This window comes from Rhipicephalus sanguineus, chromosome 3, assembly GCF_013339695.2.
Source record: "Rhipicephalus sanguineus isolate Rsan-2018 chromosome 3, BIME_Rsan_1.4, whole genome shotgun sequence".
Taxonomy (NCBI): domain Eukaryota; kingdom Metazoa; phylum Arthropoda; class Arachnida; order Ixodida; family Ixodidae; genus Rhipicephalus; species Rhipicephalus sanguineus.
Genome location: NC_051178.1, coordinates 83,975,942 through 83,996,870, shown reverse-complemented (window position 1 = coordinate 83,996,870; position 20,929 = coordinate 83,975,942). Strand labels below are relative to the sequence as shown.

The 20,929-nt window shown below is 45.1% G+C and overlaps 1 protein-coding gene across 1 annotated transcript in view; it reads right to left on the bottom strand.

Moving 5' to 3' along the window:
- Window positions 1–11,928, bottom strand: part of LOC119385620 (acidic mammalian chitinase) — an 82,028-nt gene extending 70,100 nt beyond the window's left edge. The window contains exons 1-3 of the mRNA XM_049414043.1: window positions 11,659–11,928; window positions 8,676–8,754; window positions 172–444 (exon numbers count right to left, since the gene is read on the bottom strand). Coding sequence (XP_049270000.1) covers window positions 172–444; window positions 8,676–8,754; window positions 11,659–11,879 — 573 coding nt within the window. The 5' untranslated portion in view covers window positions 11,880–11,928. The remainder of the gene's footprint in view (window positions 1–171; window positions 445–8,675; window positions 8,755–11,658) is intronic.
- Window positions 11,929–20,929: the final 9,001 nt, after the last annotated feature.

Sequence of the window (20,929 nt, the reverse complement as noted above, 5' to 3'; positions counted from 1 at the left end):
GAGCAGCTGGTTATTGCACTGGCAATCCTTAGGTCTGAGAGTGAAGAGATTTTTACGGACTCGAGATCAGCCCTTCGAGCTTTCTCATCTGGGGCTGTTTGTGACGAGGCTGCTAGGGTATTTGAGGGTTAGGTGCTGACTCGTCACGTCATAACATGGTTCCCGGCGCACTAGGGCGTCGAGGTAGGGGGGCTGGCCAACGCTATTGAGTTGGCCCATGGCCAGGCGCGAGGTCGTGCCGGCCGCGCCGGGCACTGGGAAGCCGGTGTGCCGGGTGGGACCGGCGACGGGCTTGGTCCGACCTTTTCGGAGGCTGACCCACCCCGCTCCAGGCACATTCTCTCCACCTTTAACGAGATCACTTGCCACTACCAGATGAGCCGCAGGGCTTTCCCCTTGCCACATCGAAATCTCACGAGGCCCCAGGCCGTGACTCTCAGGCTTCTGCAGACAAAGTCGTATCCCACACTCTCCATCTTCAGTAGGTACACAGAGGTCTCCCCTCTGTGTGTCCCGACTGTGGGGCGGTTAGCGACATTAAGCACATACTCCGGGCGTGCCCCTCTTCGCAGCACCACACGGACCACGGCTTGACGCAGGAAGCCTTTTCTACTTTCCTCACGAGCCACGACTGGTTTGATCAACTCCAGGCTGTCCAGAAGGCAATGAGGGTGGCGATTTGGGCTTTTGGTATGGTTGCATGATAATTGATGGTAGCGCAGGCTGAAGACACGGACAAAAGAAAGCACATTCGAGACACCACAGCGCTAATTTTGAACAACTATTTTATATTAAAGATCTCTGTTATTCTCTGCCACAATCAGCAGTATTGAAATGTATAGATAAATGTATCAATGAGTACGGTGCCGTTAGATTCAACACACAAGCAGGTACATCTGTGGATAATTTTTTAGAACTACTTAGATTTTACTTGTCGTCAACGTTCATAAAGTACGATGGTGCCCTGTACCTGCAAAAACAAGGAGTATGCATCGGCTCTTGCTTAGCTGCAGTTTTAAGTAATATGTTTCTAGCGGAACTAGACAGGGACCTAAAAGAGCGCCTGCAAGAATATATTGTTGTGAATGTATTTAGGTACGTCGATGATTTCTCAGTTTTTATCGATGACACATGTTCAGAGTTTTTCAATCAGTGTAATAACGTGTGTAGAGTTTTTCGTGACTGCCTTAACCCACTTGAAGTGACTTTTGAAATGCCATGCGATGGAAAAACGAGATTTCTTGACATTACCTTTGTGTTCTCTGATAAAAAATTGGCCGCGTATCTGCGTGCTTTGCTGCAAATGCCGTCTAAAGACGATAGAAGAGGCGCTGCATGAGATATGGCCGCCATCTGGCAATACGTCGGAAAACATGAGCGCTGTGTTGCGGGCTGGTAGTCCCGGCGCAGCAGCAGGCGAAGACCGGTGGTGACCAACGCGACCGGTGGGGACGCCAGCCAGCGCGAACACGCGCTTTGGCGCGAAGCGCCGAAGCAGAAGAAAGTTACACACTCAACGAGTACTCTCCACACACTCTTTTATTTACACGTCGCCTGGGTAAAGGAGCAATGCCAGAGCGGCGCCCCATGGCATTCGTACAGTGCAATACTGAACCGAATTCGAAACACAACAATGAGCTCGTGCAGAGGGCACGGAGGAGGGCAAGTTTCAGCGCAATCCCCCCCCCCCCCCTTTTTTTTGTTTTTTCCTCATCCACAAGTCCTACTGCGCACGAGTCGTGGCCGATCCCCCGTGGTGGGTTGTGCCATTCGTCTAGGAACAAGCAAGCAAGCAAGTCACATTTTCAGCGCAGCTTAAGGAACTAGGGTCTCTAGAATTACGTATCTATGTATTTTCAATTAAAGGAACACACCACCTAATACTTACATAATGATATTGCGCCTCAGATATGCGTAATGTTTGCTTTTTGATCAACAATGTACACAAGTATGAACCTAGTCAGCCGTTAAAGAGGGCTGGCCCTTGGGCAAGTGGTTCAACTTTGGCCGGGTGGCTGAATCGAGTGACGTGCCGACAAACAGAAAGACAGACAGAAAGACAGACCAAAATTTCTGCGCTTAAGTTCCCCAAGAAAGACTATCGTCTTTAAAAGACGTGCTGGCGTTATGAACCCAGAGCAAGTAAGCCGCTGTTACAGTTTCATTCTGCGCATACAAAACTTGTCCAGCGGGGAATCGCGAAGATGTGCTTGAGTGAGGCAATCAAGAAGTCATGCCAGTGCCTAATGCATAATAGCTTCAGACAGCAGGTCTCGCGGTTAAGCGATGCCGGGTATCTTAAGAACCTCGTCGTGTCGGTTGCAGAAGGCTTACGTAGAGAAGCGCTAAAGAAAGGTTCCGAGGAGGAGGATAGGGCGAGGCCAAACAGGTTGAACATTGCTGTCATTCCGTACATACATAAGTTCTCTCACAGAATAAAGAAGATTGCGAAAAAATAAGACGTAAAGGTAGTTTTTTCAGCCCCTAATAAATTGGTGAGCCTATGCAGAAACACAAGACCAGACAAGATAACAGAAACGGTATGCGGAAAGAAGCATCGAAACAAATTTGTTGAATGCAGCACGTGTGTCGTCTACTGGATTCCACTTACTTGTGGAAAGTCCTACATCGGACAGACCGGTAGATGCATAAACGATAGACTGCGCCAACATAATAACAAAGTAAGTAGCGTTGCTCCTGACGGTTTCCTTTCCCTGCATTGTCACACATGTAAGTGCAGACCTAGGTTTAAAGAAACGGCCATCATGAGTAGGAGTAGGTGGGAGATGACGCGATTGATAATAAAGGCCAGCAGGATTTCAGCGTTTGGTGACGCTTGTGTGAGCAGTCCGTCAGTGGTATTGTCAAATAAGGAACTAGATTACATGTATTCGCGATAAACTGCTTCGTGGATAAGCACTAAAAGAAAATTCGGCAGATCCCACGTACTGTGGGAGTCGATGTTATGCGAAGCATGCGGCGGGTAGGTGAATGTGGCGTAACATTTTACTGAGCGACACGTTACAAAATGACGCTAAAGATTTGTATAAGTTTGATACGCACACATAACCAGTTGTTTACGGTTGCGTAACGCTGCCAATGGCAACATGGGTAATACCAACACCAGAAGCGGTAAGCTGATATGTAGTGCTTAAACGTGCCCCGAGAACGCACGCACGTTTCACGAACCCGTGTGCATGTGTGCAAAAAGTTCTTGACAGTTCTTGAACAAGGGCATCATTACCGTGATCAGTGAGCACCAGCAGCTGGTCATGACTTGTTATAGGATCCGGTCGTGATCGTGGTGACGAGGGGCCCATGTGTAGCGAAGTATGTGGTATACTAGAGCTGTTGGAATTCGTGGAAGCCTCGGTCATTTCGTCGACAAATTCTCTGTCGACAGAGCCGGCGACATGTCGGAACCTGTAACCACCCTTCGCTTTGGTGAGGTATAAGTCGTCGAGACTGGTAGGCCTGGATAGGGCTACGTAGACCAACATCAGTGGATGGTGTTTGTCGTATTCGTAGACTACCTGGGCTTATGTGGCCTACTTAGCCTAGTCTACAAAGCGGCTGTCAATCAATCTGGCATCATCCTCGGTCAGCATGAGGCCATCGCCCAGCCTCGTAAGAAATGAAGAGGACACTGCGTCGTTCTGGTGGACGAAGTGCACTTTACGGTGCGGTGATGTGTATAATATATGTAACTTTCGTTAATGTATTCCTCCGGGATCGAGCAATGCTTCAATATATCTTGCTGAATCATAGGAATACAGTCGTGTTTATTAGACTACTATAAAAGCGGAGCCTAACAGCTGCATCTTACCGGTACTTACCTACGGAGCAGAAACCTGGAGACTTACAAAGAGGGTTCAACTTAAATTGAGGACGACGCAGCGAGCGATGGAAAGGAAAATGATAGGTGTAACCTTAAGAGACAGGAAGAGAGCAGAGTGGGTCAGGGAACAAACGGGGGTTAAGGATATCATAGTTGAAATTAAGAAGAAGAAATGGATATGGGCCGGCCACGTAGCACGTCGCCAGGATAACCGGTGGTCATTAAGGGTAACTGACTGGATTCCAAGAGAGGGCAAACGCGTGAGGGGAAGACAGAAAATTAGGTGGGTAGATGAGATTAAGAAGTTTGCAGGTATAACGTGGCAACAGAAAGCACAGGACCGGGTTGATTGGCGGAACATGGGAGAGGCCTTTGCCCTGCAGTGGGCGTAGACAGGCTGATGATGATGATGATGAAAAGCGGAGCCAACACTGGAACTACAGACGTTAATCTGATATGACGCCTGTATTGTAGAAGTACACATCGTAGGAGTATCGTGTAGTGTTTATTGCTTTCTTGTAAAATTAGATAGCCAGCACCACAACCACAATGGACGTTGCACCGATATTACGCCTGCGTAGGCTGTTTTACCAAACCAGTTTATAGACCTGGCGTGGCTCAGTGGTAGAATACCTGATTGCCACGCAGAATGCTTGGGTTCGATTCCTGCTGGGATCCCAATTTTCATTCTTTCCATTCGTTGAGTCAAAGCTGCCGATGTTGGTTTTCCTTAACGCTCTAGCATTTGAGTTACCATTGTCTGTTCTCGCCGTTTCTAGGTAGATATAAACTGTCAATCACCTGTGGCGCATACCCGTACACCGCGGCCCGTGGTAAACGGGTATGTGCCACACGTGTCTAGTGGAAAGGGTTTGACGACGTACGCGACAGAATTTTAACGTTATTCATGTCATGACCCGGCAATCATATTCGTCAAATCCTCTTACCCTCCCATGCAAAGTCTGGTCTACACCATGTTAAAGAGGCGATCATGAGAGCACCCAGACGTAGGCGGCTAGATAGATAGATAGATAGATAGATACGTAGATAGAAACGCTCAAAGTGCCAGAGGTTCGCTAAGAAATGCTTCGCATTTAAAAATGCGTTTGATACAGTGTTGTCGTGTTTGTGATGTATGCGTGTAGGTTACAATTTATGGATGTCAGAGCTATGCACACGTGAAGTATGACGGTGAGAGAGTGCATGTACTAGCGTGATCAGCTCGTAATAAAATAGTTGTTGAAAGTTAGCGCTCTGGCGTCTCGAATGTGTCTACTTTTGTCCGTGTCTTTAGCCTGCGCTACCATCAATGATTATGTCCAGAAGGCCCACGATGGGGTGGTGAGGCTTGGCCTCCCTGTCGCAACGTGGGAGCGGCCCGCAGTCTTGCCCCTATAAAAACGGTTGAACATTCTTCCGGACCCTAATAAAGTTTATCTATCTATCTATCTATCTATCTATCTATCTATCTATCTATCTATCTATCTATCTATCTATCTATCTATCTATCTATCTATCTATCTATCTATCTATCTATCTATCTATCTATCTATCTATCTATCTATCTATCTATCTATCTATCTATCTATCTATCTATCTATCTATCTATCTATCTATCTATCTGTTAAGCACCTTCCAATTCACTATCCCTAGGTGCATTGACCCTTGGGCACAGCGACGGAAAGTATGCGAGGCTGTTCAAATTTTCATAGCACAGTCAATGAGATTTAGACATAAACCACGGAACGACAACTTCTTAGTCAACAAAAATTAGCTGTATTATATTTTTCTTTTATATTATTAAATTATTTCTTATTCGCTCAGGATCGATGCAAACCCTCTTTTTCATAAAAAAATAATAATTGTGATAAAAGTCTGCTTATTAAACAAGAAGACACAATATCCGCTTTTCTATATTTTCAATATTTTAGCTAAGCTACTCCAGTTGGCCGATCCTCTAGGGTAGATGCGAGCCAAAATTTGAGGGTCTAGATCTAAATCTTCATCTACTCACCACCGAGAGCGCATGTCATAAAGGCTCGCCAGCAGTTTCGATAAATCCGTCTTAACAACATTTTGCATGCCGAAGCTGAACAATTATTTTTGTATTCTGCCTGAGAATCCATTCCGCAAGTGCATGACTTGTCTTTCATTTTTCGCGAGCGACGTGAGTAACGACAACGTAATGTTTTTGAACTAGGCTGTTGTCACTCACGTCATTTAAAAACAAATAGTTTCTTGGCTACTGGCTGTTACATGTGCCCTTGAAGCAGCTTCGCGAATCATAAACATAAACTAGTGATTTATTCGTTCGCGTATATCGCATACACCTATCACTCCATCATTTTCCCGTGAAATATTTTTCTGGAGAGATTGGCCTTATTTTTTCTCATTGTGTCGTGCATTTGCTTTAACCCTGAATTATCAGTAAAAGTGTTCTATTGATCAGAAGCAATACAATAAGTTCTGAGACATTCATTGATGTTTGAAGTTTTCTTATTTGCGAATTGCGTACATGGGAAGTAGCGAGGAGCACGTATTATAAGCAGCTTGATGAGCCCGGCAACCGATAACACAGGCAGCAGTAACACAGGCAACCTATTCTAGTCACAATACAAAATCATCCTGAAGAATTTTGTTCTGCAATGAATTTGGAGCTACCCCGAGCAAAAGAATGACATCTACACCGATGGAAGTATTACGAGTGATTCGATCACCTTTTGTAGATGCGCGAATCCCACCACCGTGTAGTTTATTCGAAGATACTCATTTGCAAATCACACTCGGATTTGCACGCAGGGCATACGTCTCACATAAAGGAACTTTAAAACGCGAAGCTAGGCGCGGATTTTTTTTACGGTGCATTGACACTAGGAAAACACGTTCATTTCAAAGTTAGCCCCTCTTGAAGAACTAGCTGCTGGGAGTGTTTGTGAACACCTGACATCGTGAATTTAGCGCTAGTAAGGACAACACATGTGAGAAAACACTACATGCGCTACTTGCAACTGATTTATGTCGTATGGCTCAGTGACATATGTAGCATAGTAATGGACCGAACAGCCGAGCGCATCTTGACGAGACCACTGACCAGGCTATGGACGTGTTGCATAAAAAAAAGAAAAAACGTGTCTTCTTCCTATAAAGGGAGATTGACGTGTCACTGACACTATCAGCTTTTTTTTTTAACGGCTAAGCTGTTTATGCTCGGTTTGCCCCCGTATAGCGTTCGCGAAAACGATCATCATCGTGAACGGCGCGCTCTCCTTTCGGGAACTTCCATCTTCTGCTTCGCTCCCCGAACACGTGTGCCCAGCGCGCGCTTTACCGCTGCGCCCATTTCTCTGGCCTGGGATGCCATGACTCGGATTGGCGAGAGAACGAGCACAGAGAGAGAGAGAAAGAAAGATAGAGAGAGACATAGAAAGAAACAAAGAAAAAGAGAGAAAGAACGGGAACAAAGAAAAATAATATAGAAAGACAAGGAAACTAATTGACACAGAGAGAAAGAGATAGAGAATCAAAAAAGAGAAAGAAGAAACAGAGCTCAAGACAGAAAAAAAGAGAGAAAGAAAGAAAAGGGAGGCAGGAATATATAGAGATAAAGAGCTAGAAAGAAAGAGGCAGCGAGAAGTGGAGAGAGGGAAAAAAGAAAAAAAGAACGACCCAAGAAATAGAGCGAGAAAGATAGAGATAGAAATAGATAGAAAGAAAAACGAAATAGAAAAAAAAACGGAGACAAAAAAGAGATACAATACCTTCTAGATAGAGAAAAAGCGGAAAAAAGAGAACAACAAAAAGAAACAAGGAAGGCCCGCCAGCTCCGCTGTACCTTCAGGCTTGGCACCATTATTGCGAAGCTGCAATAAATTTTTTTTATATGATGTTTGCCCTATGTATAGACAGTCATATGTAGAACAAACAAACCGCTGCCGTAATGACCGGTTAAGGGAGCATGCGTAAAATTGAAAGATAGTTTATGGTGCCCGTCTTCCTTCCCACTGCAGAAAATGTACGTTGGAGCCGATATTTCGCAATACCAAGATTCAGGATATGGGCGGAGGCCCTTCTGTCATATAAAGTAAACGAGTAAACGACTATAAAGTAAACGACTGTGTCACTGGCCCGATCGCCTCCTTTCACCAGAGCGAGATCAGTTATTTTGATGGAACATGTCTATAGGCTGATAAGTTGTTTTATCCAGATGTGCTTGGTTCGCCTGTGAATTACTGTAATAGGTTATGCTACCTCATTGCAACCCATTGCAATAAATCAGTTGTGAGTAGCGCTCATCCTGTCGTCTCTCATGGGTTCGTCTTTTTTATTGCTAAGGTCAAAGTGTCGGGAAGTAACACCCTTTCTTTTCCGATATACCTACTGAATAATACAGTAGGTATATTGCATTATTCCGCATCTCCGTTGAAACCCAGCTTTAGTGGTTACAATTGCCCACGTAAAACTTCGTTGACAGTGCATTTAAATCAATGTGTCAGATGACGTGATTTTTAAAATATATAATATTTAAATAATACTGTCCCGCGTGCTGCGCTTTTCCCCGAAAAAAAGGTACAATTCTGTCGACACCACTACATATATGCTGCGATGTCTGAAACTGTATCCTCAGTCGATATATTTTCGTTAATCGTCTACGCGAAAGTGCATTTGATATATGGCAGATCCATGTGCGCGGGTTAGCTGTGGCGTGCTGTAAGGGTGTACGGATTACCGCGGTTCATTGGACCGCTTAGCTGGGATCAAGTACTTTCCTTCTGCAAATTTGCGTAGCCGAATTACATGATCGAGAACGTAGAGAGTGTGACGTGAACTTTTGTCATACCTGGAGAAGGCTCACAAAATTGGCAGCATCGGCAACCTCCGGGTACTCCCAGTCCAGGTCAATCCCATCCAGGTCCGCTCTACGCAGTGCCCATGCAGTAGAGTTGATAAACCTGTTTACGGAACGGGCGAACGGATACACGTGAGGTGTTCTGACAACCGCCGGAAGTGCGTCACGCACGTTGCACAGTGGCTTCATGGAGCGCTTTCGCTTGAATTTACCAATGTTCAGGTTCGACTCTTCGCATTGATTTGGTTAATTCTGTAGATCATCAATAACACCAGGAGAACAAGCTGAGAACTTGCTGCCTGCAAAGTACTATGCAGTATACCAAGCTATACAAGTTAGTGGCTCGGTCTACTTATCACTTGCTTGCAAGCTGCAGCGAACAGCGTGATACAGGATGTTCAGGATAACGACTCCCAAGCCTGCACCACGAAAATGTAACGAAGTGCGTTTAACGATGATGTTTGTCAGCGCCTTGCCTTTTACTATTACATTAGAGTACAAATAACCATAGCTGATCAGAAAATCGTTATTTCATTTTTTTATTGCACAGAACATTCATCACAGAATTTATAGAGTGTGTTGCGAATTATCGAAATAAATTCTTTCGATGACAAGATTTTCTGGCTACAGAGAGGGCGCGTGATTCCGAAAAAGTGTCGTGTAGTATAGCTGTTCCTCGTCTGACGTCAGTACCTTCAAGCATACTAGCCCCCAATGAATGCTGCCTGCAGAAGGACCGTATGGTTAAGCAGGAGGACACTGCTCTGAACTGGGGTCAAATTCACAAAACTTCTTTCATAATGCATTTTCTATGGGTCAGCTGGCTTTGTTAATGAGATCCCCCGAATCGCTATTGGCTGAAATATACTTTTAAGAGAATGTTTAGCGCAGGAGGTTGTCGTGAGTACAGGCCCTGGTTATTTGCGCTGTTTATCCGATTCGCGTTAACAGACCTTCTTAAACATAGATGAATTGAAGTAAGTGAAGTTCTGGACACCATAGTAGAAAGTCTACATTGACAGCTTAGAAGACAGCGTCGAGCCCGAGTCACCCGAGGAATGGGAGGCGTCTGCATGGCGTCTGTGCGACGTGACGCCACGTCGTGCCGACATGAGCAAGCTAAGATTATCCAATAAAATCATTGTGCCTTCAACTTGTTTATTGTTGAAACATGTAAAACCTTCAACGTAGCACAAATCAGGCGCGTAAAAAGCCTTGGCGATGTATTTCTTTGAGCTGGCGATTTACTCGAAGAGTGCTTAGCCTTCTGTCCGACCACCGTCTTGTTTGAAAAACAAAGTAACCTGCTTCGTGCTTGTCTTCGATGCTGTCTTCGCCAAGCTGTCTTATTTGCCGGCCACGCGATAATTGTTATGAGACTTAAGATGGCAGCTGTCCCCCTAGCTGTCTAATTAGCTGTCTACGGTCAGTATTAGAACGCACCCAACACAGTGCCAGTAATCGTGTCCCTTTTGTGCCTAATAAAACAAAAACGAACGGCACAAAACGTGCATGTAGAATATGAGTTCATATCACGCCACAAATATCGTTCCGAACTACAGCTTGCTCGTTAGGTTTTTTTTAATTTTTTTAATGTTCTCCTTTTCATTAGAGGTAAACAATTTTAGCCAACTGGGTGTATGCGCGACGATTTGCGATCGCTTTCTACGTCCCAAAGAGGCTGACTACGGATTTTTGAAATGTATATTAAAGATTGGTCGGTCCGCAACTCCATCATCATCGCAAGTTTCATATACATCTCTGAATCTGGATCTGCCTGAAATGTGTGAAGTTCGAGATAGATTACGAACATTATAATGAGAAAACAGGAACACTTAGTGAATATAATTGAGTGTAATGGCATAAACTGTGCGGTTCATAGCCGTAGACATCGCTGCATCAGATTACATCTTGCGCAAGTTTAAACTAAATACAGTTCGGCTCGCATATTTTTTGTCGTTGTTGTTGTTTTTTCATAGACGATTTTCCGCAGCTGAATTGTTCAGTTAAACTCACACGGCGCCACTGGCATCGTAGCCTTGGAGTCCCTGGGGCGTGGCCTTGTGCAGCACTCCTCAGTATGTATTCATATGCGTCGCGTCCCCTGCTCGCCGTCCCCATAGCGTCTGCGCGCACGCGGGCAGACGGCAGCGCCGAACAAAATGACGGCCCCTTTTCAAGCTGGTTCCTTCCGCCTCGAACTGATCACGTCGTCGTCGTGGGCTGTCTGGCCCGCAGTTTCGAAGACGACACTTGTAGTTGCTTTATATTTGCGTCGCGAAGCGTCGAGAGGAATGCATTCGTCACTATTTTGCACTATTTCGAAGCTCTACTCTCAAACCCTTGCAGACGAGGCTTAGCAGGCGGCGCTGAACAAACATGATCAGAATAATGACAAAACCGATTGTTTTCAGCATGAGATCACAAAAAGCGATAGCCGATGTATTCAATTATTTATTGGTGTCAGGACAGCGACTAAGTAGCAAGCGCGAGTTGTGATCGAAGCGGACGGTCGTGTCTTCATGGGTTCTGCCATGTTGATTTGTAATCACAGTTGCTGCCGCTTTTTGATACAATAACTAAAGGCATACGACATAAATGCGAAGTAGAATGACCATTCTCACATATCGCTGTGGCCCAGTACATGCCAAAGAAACGCCAATGTTTCAACCTTGTCAACTTTTAGGCACTTACGTATAGAACTACGTTTTGCTGCGCCAGCATGTCACTAGCTTACCCGTTACTGCAACCACCTTGCGTGGTACGGCGACGGCCGCTTGTCTGGCCCAGGGCCAATCAAGATCACGTGATCAAGCTTAGCCACGCCCGTGCGCCGCTGCGGAAAATCGTCTATAGCCATTAGCCGCTGGGCAACGCTTTGCTTCCATATTTGTAATTTGTTCGTTGCGTGCATTTCGTATATTTTCGTAGATGGCAAAAATAAAAACCCCTCTGAAAATTTGAATCGCTTCACCTCTGGCGGTTGGACTCAGTGGAAGCCATTTCCTTGAAGTTACTGTCACCTGCTCCTCCTCCAACTGTTATCATGAGTTTCAGCGATGGCCTTCTCTTCCGCAACTCAGCAAAGGATGCGAGTGCCTCGTAGCCACCGATAGGGTTGAGGTCGACGCTGTAGTCTCGGCCCACGGTGGCAAAGCCCATGATGATGTGGCTACACAGACTCACATCCACCATGGCGAAAGGCAGTGCCTCTGGAGAACCCGTCGGAGATTGCAGATAGCAAACGTGGTTGAAGGAGTCTGCGAAGGCAAGCTTTTATCTTTAGTATTGCACTGATTGGATCAGTGCAATGCGCGTTGATGGCATATGAAGAACAATAAATAGTTCTGGATATATCACCACCTACATACGCATTATTTGTTCCGTTGCTTCTGCCCCGCGTTTCTCCTGCGCGTTGTGGAAAAAAAATTCGGGGGTCCTTGCCCTATCAGCGAAATGGGGGGTTGCGAAAATTCGCGTGTGCGTGCCTGACGTTCTACTTTTCTTTCTTTCTTTCTTTCTTTCTTTCTTTCTTTCTTTCTTTCTTTCTTTCTTTCTTTCTTTCTTTCTTTCTTTCTTTCTTTCTTCTTTCTTTCTTTCTTTCTTTCTTTCTTTCTTCTTTCTTTCTTTCTTTCTTTCTTTCTTTCTTCCTTTCTTTCTTTCGCATTGCGGAACGCGCGCTTCTAACTGTTTCCTTCCTCCGTACAGGTAATTGGACCCTCATCCACGTGTTTAGCAGTGCAACGTTTTTGCTGTTACAGGTAACGACGGCTGTGCGTTCATATCGAGGCAATAAAACGATAAAATGTGGCACCGTGAAATGACAATTCACCTTGATAAAAGATAAGATAGCTATATTGGAAACGGCTGATCGCTGACGAGCCCGCGACGAGAGAGCATCAGTTATTGGAAAACGGCACGTACAAATACTACATGACCTGCGCACCTTCGAAGGGCGCATTTCTTCGCGCTCGCGGGAGCCGGGTTCACTTGCGGTCACACGCACAACGCCAACGCCACTTGTGAGTCAATAAAAGCTTCGCTTGAAAACCTATCCGTCTTTTCAATACAGTCGACCTACAAGAAACCACTGTATCAGCGGATAATGTTTGATAGGATCACTTTGTTTGAAGGAGGCGAAAAATTGGCAAAAAAAAAAAAACGTCACCGTAAAAGCCAACAGTTCATACAAGACGTGCGTGCGTAAACAGTTTGAAAAAAGCAGCGCGAAGAGGACGGAGAACACAGAGAAGAAGTACATAGGAGAAGCGCTGTTGAACAAATAAATTCATTGAACCACTGTTTGATAAATTTCAGTCGTTAGACAGTGATTGCCCTGTGCCCTCCTTCTTCGGTGTGTTCTCTGTCGTCTTCGCGCTGTTTTTTTTTTTTTTTCAAGTACGCACCAATTCCGACTGGCCCACCATTCCACCTTACAGGAAACAGTTTCTCGGGCTCTTGATGCACATTATTATCATGCTAGCTGTCTCATGCTTAGAGCACCCGAAATTCATTCCAAGTAATTCAGTGAGAAACACATTGATGCGTTACTTTTGTGTCATATATTTTCATCTTGCTCCTTCTTACGAAGTCGTAAGAGCCGAAAGCAGAAATTAGGGCCATTTGCGTCGCACTTATGCATACAAAACAGTTGAACACTTATCTTATTCAGGTGTTTAGTGCACAACGCAAGGACAAAGCGGACGTCGCTATGCCACAGTCTAATACAGCTCACCAGTTTTGCTCCAGGGTAGTATAAGATGCTCTTTACTGTAATATTCTCAGTAATTAACAGCAAACAATGTTATTGTTCCCTTTCACCATGGTTTCTGGTCAGTATATTCGAGTTTTACGATTAATAAAATTTGCACACGATATTTTCTTATGATTTGGCTGTGAAAACTGACACACTTTACAATACAGTTGAAACTCAATCTAATGAAACCCGATTGTAAGAATTTCCCAATATAACGAAGAAATTTCCACTCCCGAGCACATACCCATAGGTTTCAATGGTGTTATCAACTAGAATTAACGAAGATACCATGGCACCAAACCCGATTTAACGAAGCTTTTCCGGAAATAAATGCGCACAATTGCACTAATTTCTTGCTAATTTTGGCACAGATTGGTTTTTCTTGAGGGTGCGTGATAACGCGCGTTAAACAATCTTGCTGCCCTTGTCACGACCCTATTTTTATTTTGACGAGGCTGGCTGAAAGCTACGTCCATGCCAAGAACACTAAATTTAACAGTCGGTAGCACTTTTACGTACGAATTGACATTGAAGGGCGGTGGTTTTTTGTATTCGCTGTAAGTGCTCCCATAGGATCGCGGGGTTTACTTTTGATATTTAATGGTTTATGCGCCACATGGTACTGATTAAGGGGCGTAGCCAAGGGGGGTTGCGGAGCCCCCCCCCCCCCTGAAAGTTTTCAGTTTTGCTTGCGTATATATACACGCACACATACCAACGCACGCACGAACATATATAAAGTATGGTTGAACCCCCCCTCCCTCGAATAAAATTTCTGGCTACGCCTTTGTACTGATCATCTCCTAGAAACTTTCATGCGTCGCCTGCTCGCACAGTCGCTGAATTCATTCTCTCCGCTTACACATATTGGCCGCTTGTCATAATTTCACATGACAGTCTATCTCGCCTGTATTCGCAATGCCCATAGACTGTTACTCCACCGATAGGATGCCAGGAGGAGGGCTAGCAGACGACAAAGCGGCAGCCACTTCTATGTTTGGCAGTGGCAGCCTGATTGTTAACGCGTTGGCAGGAAAGAAACGCTATGACATTGCATGTTTCGGGCAACAGTAAACAAATCGGGTTACTACAAATCTGTGCTACTACAAATCGGGCCGCGGCGGCTACATTTTCGATGGAGGCGAAAGTGCTAGAGGCCCGTGTACTTAGATATAGGCGTACGTTAAGGAACCCCAGGTGATCAAAATTTACTGAGCCCTCTACTACGGCGTCTCTCACAATCATATCGTGGTTTTGGGGCGTGAAACTCCCAACAAGAAGAATTTTACGCGAAAACGCGTGGTGACGTACCGTGGGCAAGTCATGTTGCCGATGATGGCCCACAGCGTGCACAGTTTAGCTTTGCGATGCTTTATGTAGCCAGGAAGGTTAGTAAATTGTTAGTCTATTGCCATTTTTGTTGAAACTCAGGCTGTTTCGCTTGTGTGTAGCATATCCGTCGGCGTTTTCGTAGTGCATGAAACCCATGACGTTATACGCGGGCAGTCGCGTGAGCTCCCGATGTCCTATATATTATCACGGCCTTCGTAATCAATAGGTCATATATTAAAATAACACGCCTTGTCAGAAAAGAGCTGTATGTATCGCGCGAGCGACAGTTCGGTCAATTGAGGCTGCCCTCGCTTCACGGCTATCGTGAAGTACGACCAAGCACAGACCGCGTTGCGGACTCAGTCTTGTACTCGGCAGGCACATTGCGAAGGAGATTCAACGTGATTGAATAATGAAATCTGTGTATATCCACGTTAATGGACCCTAGTTGGACAAATTGGAGCGGAAGTCCCGCTCTCAACGTGAAACGCGTGTGGCTTTCACAGCCAGCGCAGAGAACATCTACACGGCCAGTGCTGCGCTGCTTCTTTGTACATTGTGGATAGGTGGTAGCACACTGCAAGCAAAGTGTTCTCTTGAGCCCACAACGCGGAGAAGGAGAGGCGGCTCTCAGGGAAAAAAACTTTTGACAGTGACGGATAGGGACAAACAACCTCGACGACGAAGATTTTTCACTGGACATTGAAACCTTTGAAAGCACCGATAGTGAGAGCTCTGCTTAAGATGCTACTGCTAACTCACGAGGAGCGAGTCTTTTTCACGTACTCCGCTGGTTACCCACTTGTAGGGAGTACTTTTCATACTCGTATCGTAAGTCACTTGAATTGTACTTGACATACAGTAGTGTTGAGATCAAAATCAAAGAATTACTTTTTTCTGATGCGGTGCGTGTAGCGCACCTTTTGTGGGCGCATGCTGCCACAGCTCGATGAGTAAAGCGAAACGTGCAGTCGCGGCCGCAAGCCGCGCCGCTCAGTCGCCAAATGAACTCAACCTGTTCCGCCGGAACGGCGTCGTTGTTAAGAAATTCTCCGACGTTGCGAAAAGCATTGCGTGTGCATTACATGCGAGGTGCTGATCAAGCCTGCAACATCCGAGAGAAGCGAACTGCGCAAACCGCGTTCCAGACCACGGAAGTAATGACGACGGCTCAATATGTTTACAAACCGTCGTCTCGCCAAACATGCAGTCCCTCGCAGCAACGATGCGCTTACTCGACTGCTAAAGGCCTATTATTACAACATACCCGTCTGGTAGGCTCGTTACTTATATTTGGTGTGCCCTTCAGCTCATACGTGTTCTGTAGCACGCACAGGAACTCGCTAAGCATCGTTGACGCGCGTTAACGGAGCTGTAATATAACCTTTCACACCGCGGCAAAAAGTGAGGTGGCGAGCATTTAGCGTTTTCTATCGTTTGGGAAAGTATTTTGGTCTCATATCCACTTCAGTGCAGCTCATGACTTCATACGGTGAAAGCGGCACGGGCCGTAAGTCCGCACGTCCTATCTGTTCCTATGCTACAAACGGGTTGACCCGTCCTCCGAGCGCCATCTTGAATCGCACAGCGCGCCACCGTGGGCATTGTGAATAGCCCGGACGTTGGATACTTGGGGAGCTCCTTGTCCAGGCTGGCCTGCGGATTTTGCACATGCGCAGGCCTGTCTTAGTGCATATAAAATGCGCCGGTGGCTTTCGGATGTTCCTACGTTACAATTTCAAGTTTCAAAGGACCAGGAAAATCACTCTGGATTTGACGAATTTACCAATTTAACGAAATAATTCGAGCGCCGTACCGCTTCGTTAACTGGACTTTCAATTTTATTTGCCTTTTGCTACTATTTTCACCTAAAGCAGGACCTTTTTTCTATGCTGCAGGGTATTTGGCTTCCTGGTAATATGCGGCTTCAGATTCAGTATCATTTCAATTTTTATGACGCGGAATCTGTTATATAATGCGTCCGAGCATAAACGTGTCCCGGTTACGTGAAACGTCCAGGAGCCTTCTGTACTGGACTCGCTCATTTTCTCATATTTACCAATAACGTTGGGACAAATACCAAACAAAAAATTGCCGCGTATCTGCGTGCTCCGCTGCAAATGCCGTCTAAAGACGATAGAATAGGCGCTGCGTGAGATATGGACGCCATCTGGCAATACGTCGGGAAACATGAGCTTGTGCAGAGGATTTCCTTCCTCCGTCGCAGAAGGCGTTCGTCGGCGGGCATAGCATAGCATTTTCAGCGCAGCTGAATAAACTAGGGTCTTTAGAATTACGTATCTATGTATTTTCTAATAAAGGAACACACCACCTAATACTTACCTAGTGATGTTGTGCCTCATAATAATAATAATAATATCTGGGGTTTAACGTCCCAATATGTTGTGCCTCAGATATGCGTAATATTTACTTTTTGATCGACAACGTTCACAAGTATGAACAGCCGTACCAGTTCAAGATGGCTGGGCGGTAAGCAAGTGGTTCAACTTTGGCCGCGTCGCTGAATCGGTTGACACACAGGCAAACAGAAAGACAGACAGAAAGACAGACCAAAATTTCTGCGCTTAAGTTCTCCAAAAAAGACTATCCTCTTTAAAAACTTGGAGGACGCTTCACCTTCGCTTTCAAGAGTAGGACACGATAGCGTAATCGGACCATGTTCGTATCGTCTTCCCAATCGCTGGCCTGGTTTCGCTTCTATGTGGAGGCCAAACCGTGCTGCAAGGAAAGCCAAAGCGCGGATGCTCTCTGGCTTCAATATCCATGCATGCGGTGCGATGAAACACTGCCACACGGTGGGGCGATACCGTGTAAAAGCGCGCCCCGTGGGCCCTTTGCGCCATCTCGCGGGTGATAGTCAAGAAGCTGAAGAACCTCCGAGACCTGCGTACCACCAACGCTAAATAGTGTATATAAATAGTTCGCTGTTAGTATGCCAGAGTATGTATGCGTGTTGGCCGAGCGGCTAAAGGCATCGCGCCACTGAGCGAGGGGTCGCAGGTTCAAATCCCCGGTTCCAATCTAGCCGAAGATTTTTATTATTTCTTTATTTTCATCTACCTCGTATTTTCACACACGGACAACGCTGAGTTCTCTCTCACAATCAAAGACGCCGCCGACCCCGATAGCGACACTAGAATTTCTGGAAAACGAGCTCTTTAAAGCTATGGAATGAAAATTAGGCTATGCCCTCAATGTTGTGCTCTGTACGGAAGCACCCACAGCCTGGACAATGGTATAGTGCCTTACAATAGCCGAGTGAGTCTAAATCTGTGTAAGTCTTTAATCATAACTGTTTAGCACAATACACCTCAACACAGGCACAAAGTACAAGTAAAATTACGTCAATCACGACGATCAATAAGGCAGAGAACATAACGGTGTCCTTCTCAGCCAGCTTTGAACAAGTGCATTGAATATGTTAGTTTAAACACCAGACTAGTCTTTCATTTTTTTTAAGGAGAAACATTCGGGTTGCACTGCTTGGTGTCAAGGAAATGCCGGAAGCAGTCAATGCTCACCCTGTCCATAGCGCACGCGGCCGCCGCGTGCGATACTGCTAGAAAAACAATTGTTAATTACCTAGAAGGCATTTATCATCTATCTGCTCGCTTGCTAACTCCTGCCAGCATAGAATCATTGTTAATGCTCTTATGGGTTCTTTATCAAAGAATAACGTCGTACAACGTTCCACTTCCTGACGCCTATCTTATCCAACAAGTACCCAGGTCCGCCTGCGCATTTCTCTTTCAAAACAATCCCTCGAACAAAAGTAAGGTTGGTTGGTTGATTTAAAGGGTCTTGGCGTGCCAAAGCGACTCATGTTATGAGAGACGCCACAATGGGGGCTCCGGGTAATTTTCACCGCCCGGGGTTCTTAAACGTGCACTGAAATTATACAGCACAAGATCTTCTAGCATTTCGCCTCTATCGAAATCTGCCCTCTGTGGCCGGGATCGAACCGGCGTCCTTTGAGTAAAGAGCTGAGCACCCTAAGCACTGGACCACCGCGGCCGCTTTAGCGAAATTAGGGTGTTTTCATGTCAAAAGTCTGGGCTTAAGGTTTTTCGTTTGCTACTGGAACGCTTAGTCGAATTATATTGCTACACTCTTAGAAAGAAAACGAGTGTCACTCTTTTCGGTGATATCTGACTGGCCACGTTTATGACACTCTTTAGAGGGAAGCTGAAGCACTATAAAAAATTTTACGCCATCGTCGACAATATTCTTGGTCCTTGTTATCAACAAGGTTTTACCGAATTCTAAAACCCCTTCAGCTGCCCTCTAATGTGTCTCTTGTAAGAGAGTCATATAGGTGGCCAGTCAGGACTCACAAAGAAGAGTAAAATGTCTCTTTTCCTTCTTAGAGGGTCCATTGATTAACAGCCCCTTCGTTCAACGTATTATGCAGTGAGATAGCGCTTACGTGAAATGATTAAGGTTTCATGTTCGGTTGTATAAACTTTGTCGTCTTGCCTTCGTCCATTTACACGATATTTTAAAATAGCGGGTACCATTTCTCTCGTATTTCTATGTATTTATTAAATATCGATGTAAACATTGTAAACGATATCTAGCGTCTCTGTATAATACATAGAAGCATGTCGTTAGGAGTTGCGGACTGGTCTATTGCCGGTGATGTTTCGACCACTTATTCAGAATTGTGCTTTGTGCTACATATGATTTTTATTGTAACTTTCATGAATTGCTCGCGTTGTGCACTGTTTTTTGCAAAGTGCCCTTCTAGAATTAAACCGAACGTGCAAATCTATAATAAATAAGGAGATCTAAAAAACCAAGATGTTATCCTGTTTATTAAGTTGCAGAGCGTCTCTTTAAATACACTTGCTTTATGCTATTACATCGTAGCGCACTTCTATATTCCACTTAGCATGGCATTTCGGCTTACTTGAGGTCTTTTATTACGCGAAAATTTAACGAAAACTTACAAGTACTAATTGCCTTGCAGCCCGTGCAACGTGTGAATATTTTGTTCGCCTACAGTATATAATGAATGAAAAGTAATTGAACGATATGGAAGCTTTTTGTAGATATAGAATGTTCATGTAACATGTAACATTTGTACTGACCAGCGGTAGCCCAGAAATACTGGAAAATCAGAAGGGTAGTGCAGATGTGCAACCATGCTTGCTTCATGCTCGAGCTGTTTCTTGCAAAGTAATTTTACAAGATCCGTCAATTGCGGTGTGATATAAGTGATCACTTGTGGTCGTTGTCCTTTCAGCAACGCTATTTGAGTGCTTGTCCGTCAAAAACAGCAGACAACCTGCAACAGAAAATCCAGTCGTTTGTAAATTACTGAAGAGACAACTAAACCTCTTTGAATTCTCAAGAATACGCTTTTAAAAGTAAGGACAGTCTTACGCGCGTAAATTTGGGATGTCATTGCCTAGGCAACCATTTAAGAACGAGGTAATGCTGCTTGCCCAGAATGCAGCATAATAAATTATGTCGCACACTATTTAGACCAGTTTCTGTCGGAGTCATGCCTAAAGAAACCATTAACATTTTTTTTCCTACGCAAGCCTGGAGTGAGAGATACATGCAAGGAAAGGCTGTAGGGAGTTTTAACCAGACGCACTTCCGGTGTTTCTGGAAACGCACAAAATTGTGTGGGTCGTCTTACCTGTCGCCATCGTTTCTGCAATCGCGATAATCAAATAACTCTCAGCCGGTCAAATGACCTAGCCGCGATTGAGCTAAACGAAACAGCAGAACAAAAAATTCGCAGTCGATCAGTGTGCGATGGCAAAGGTTCTAGCGAAAGAGCCTTGGACCACCGTAACTCGTAAAACGCTTGAGGTTGCGTTGGTATCACAATGGGTTATTTCTATCAAGCAGAGGGGTAAGTAATGTTAATGGTTACCAAGTGATCGCTTAGCCTATGCACAGTACACAAACACATAAAATTGCAAAAAAACGAACGAGAACGACTGACATAGATCCATTTGTCCTTTTAAGTGTATGCGAAATACAGTCTGGCCTGTTTGGAACGTTGCGAGCGTTTATAGTCAGCATGGAACAGCGACTACTGAAGCCGACATATTGTGACTGGTGAGCATGCATGAAAACACAGTGAACATCAACATAACGCAGAATATAAAGAGTGAAGGGC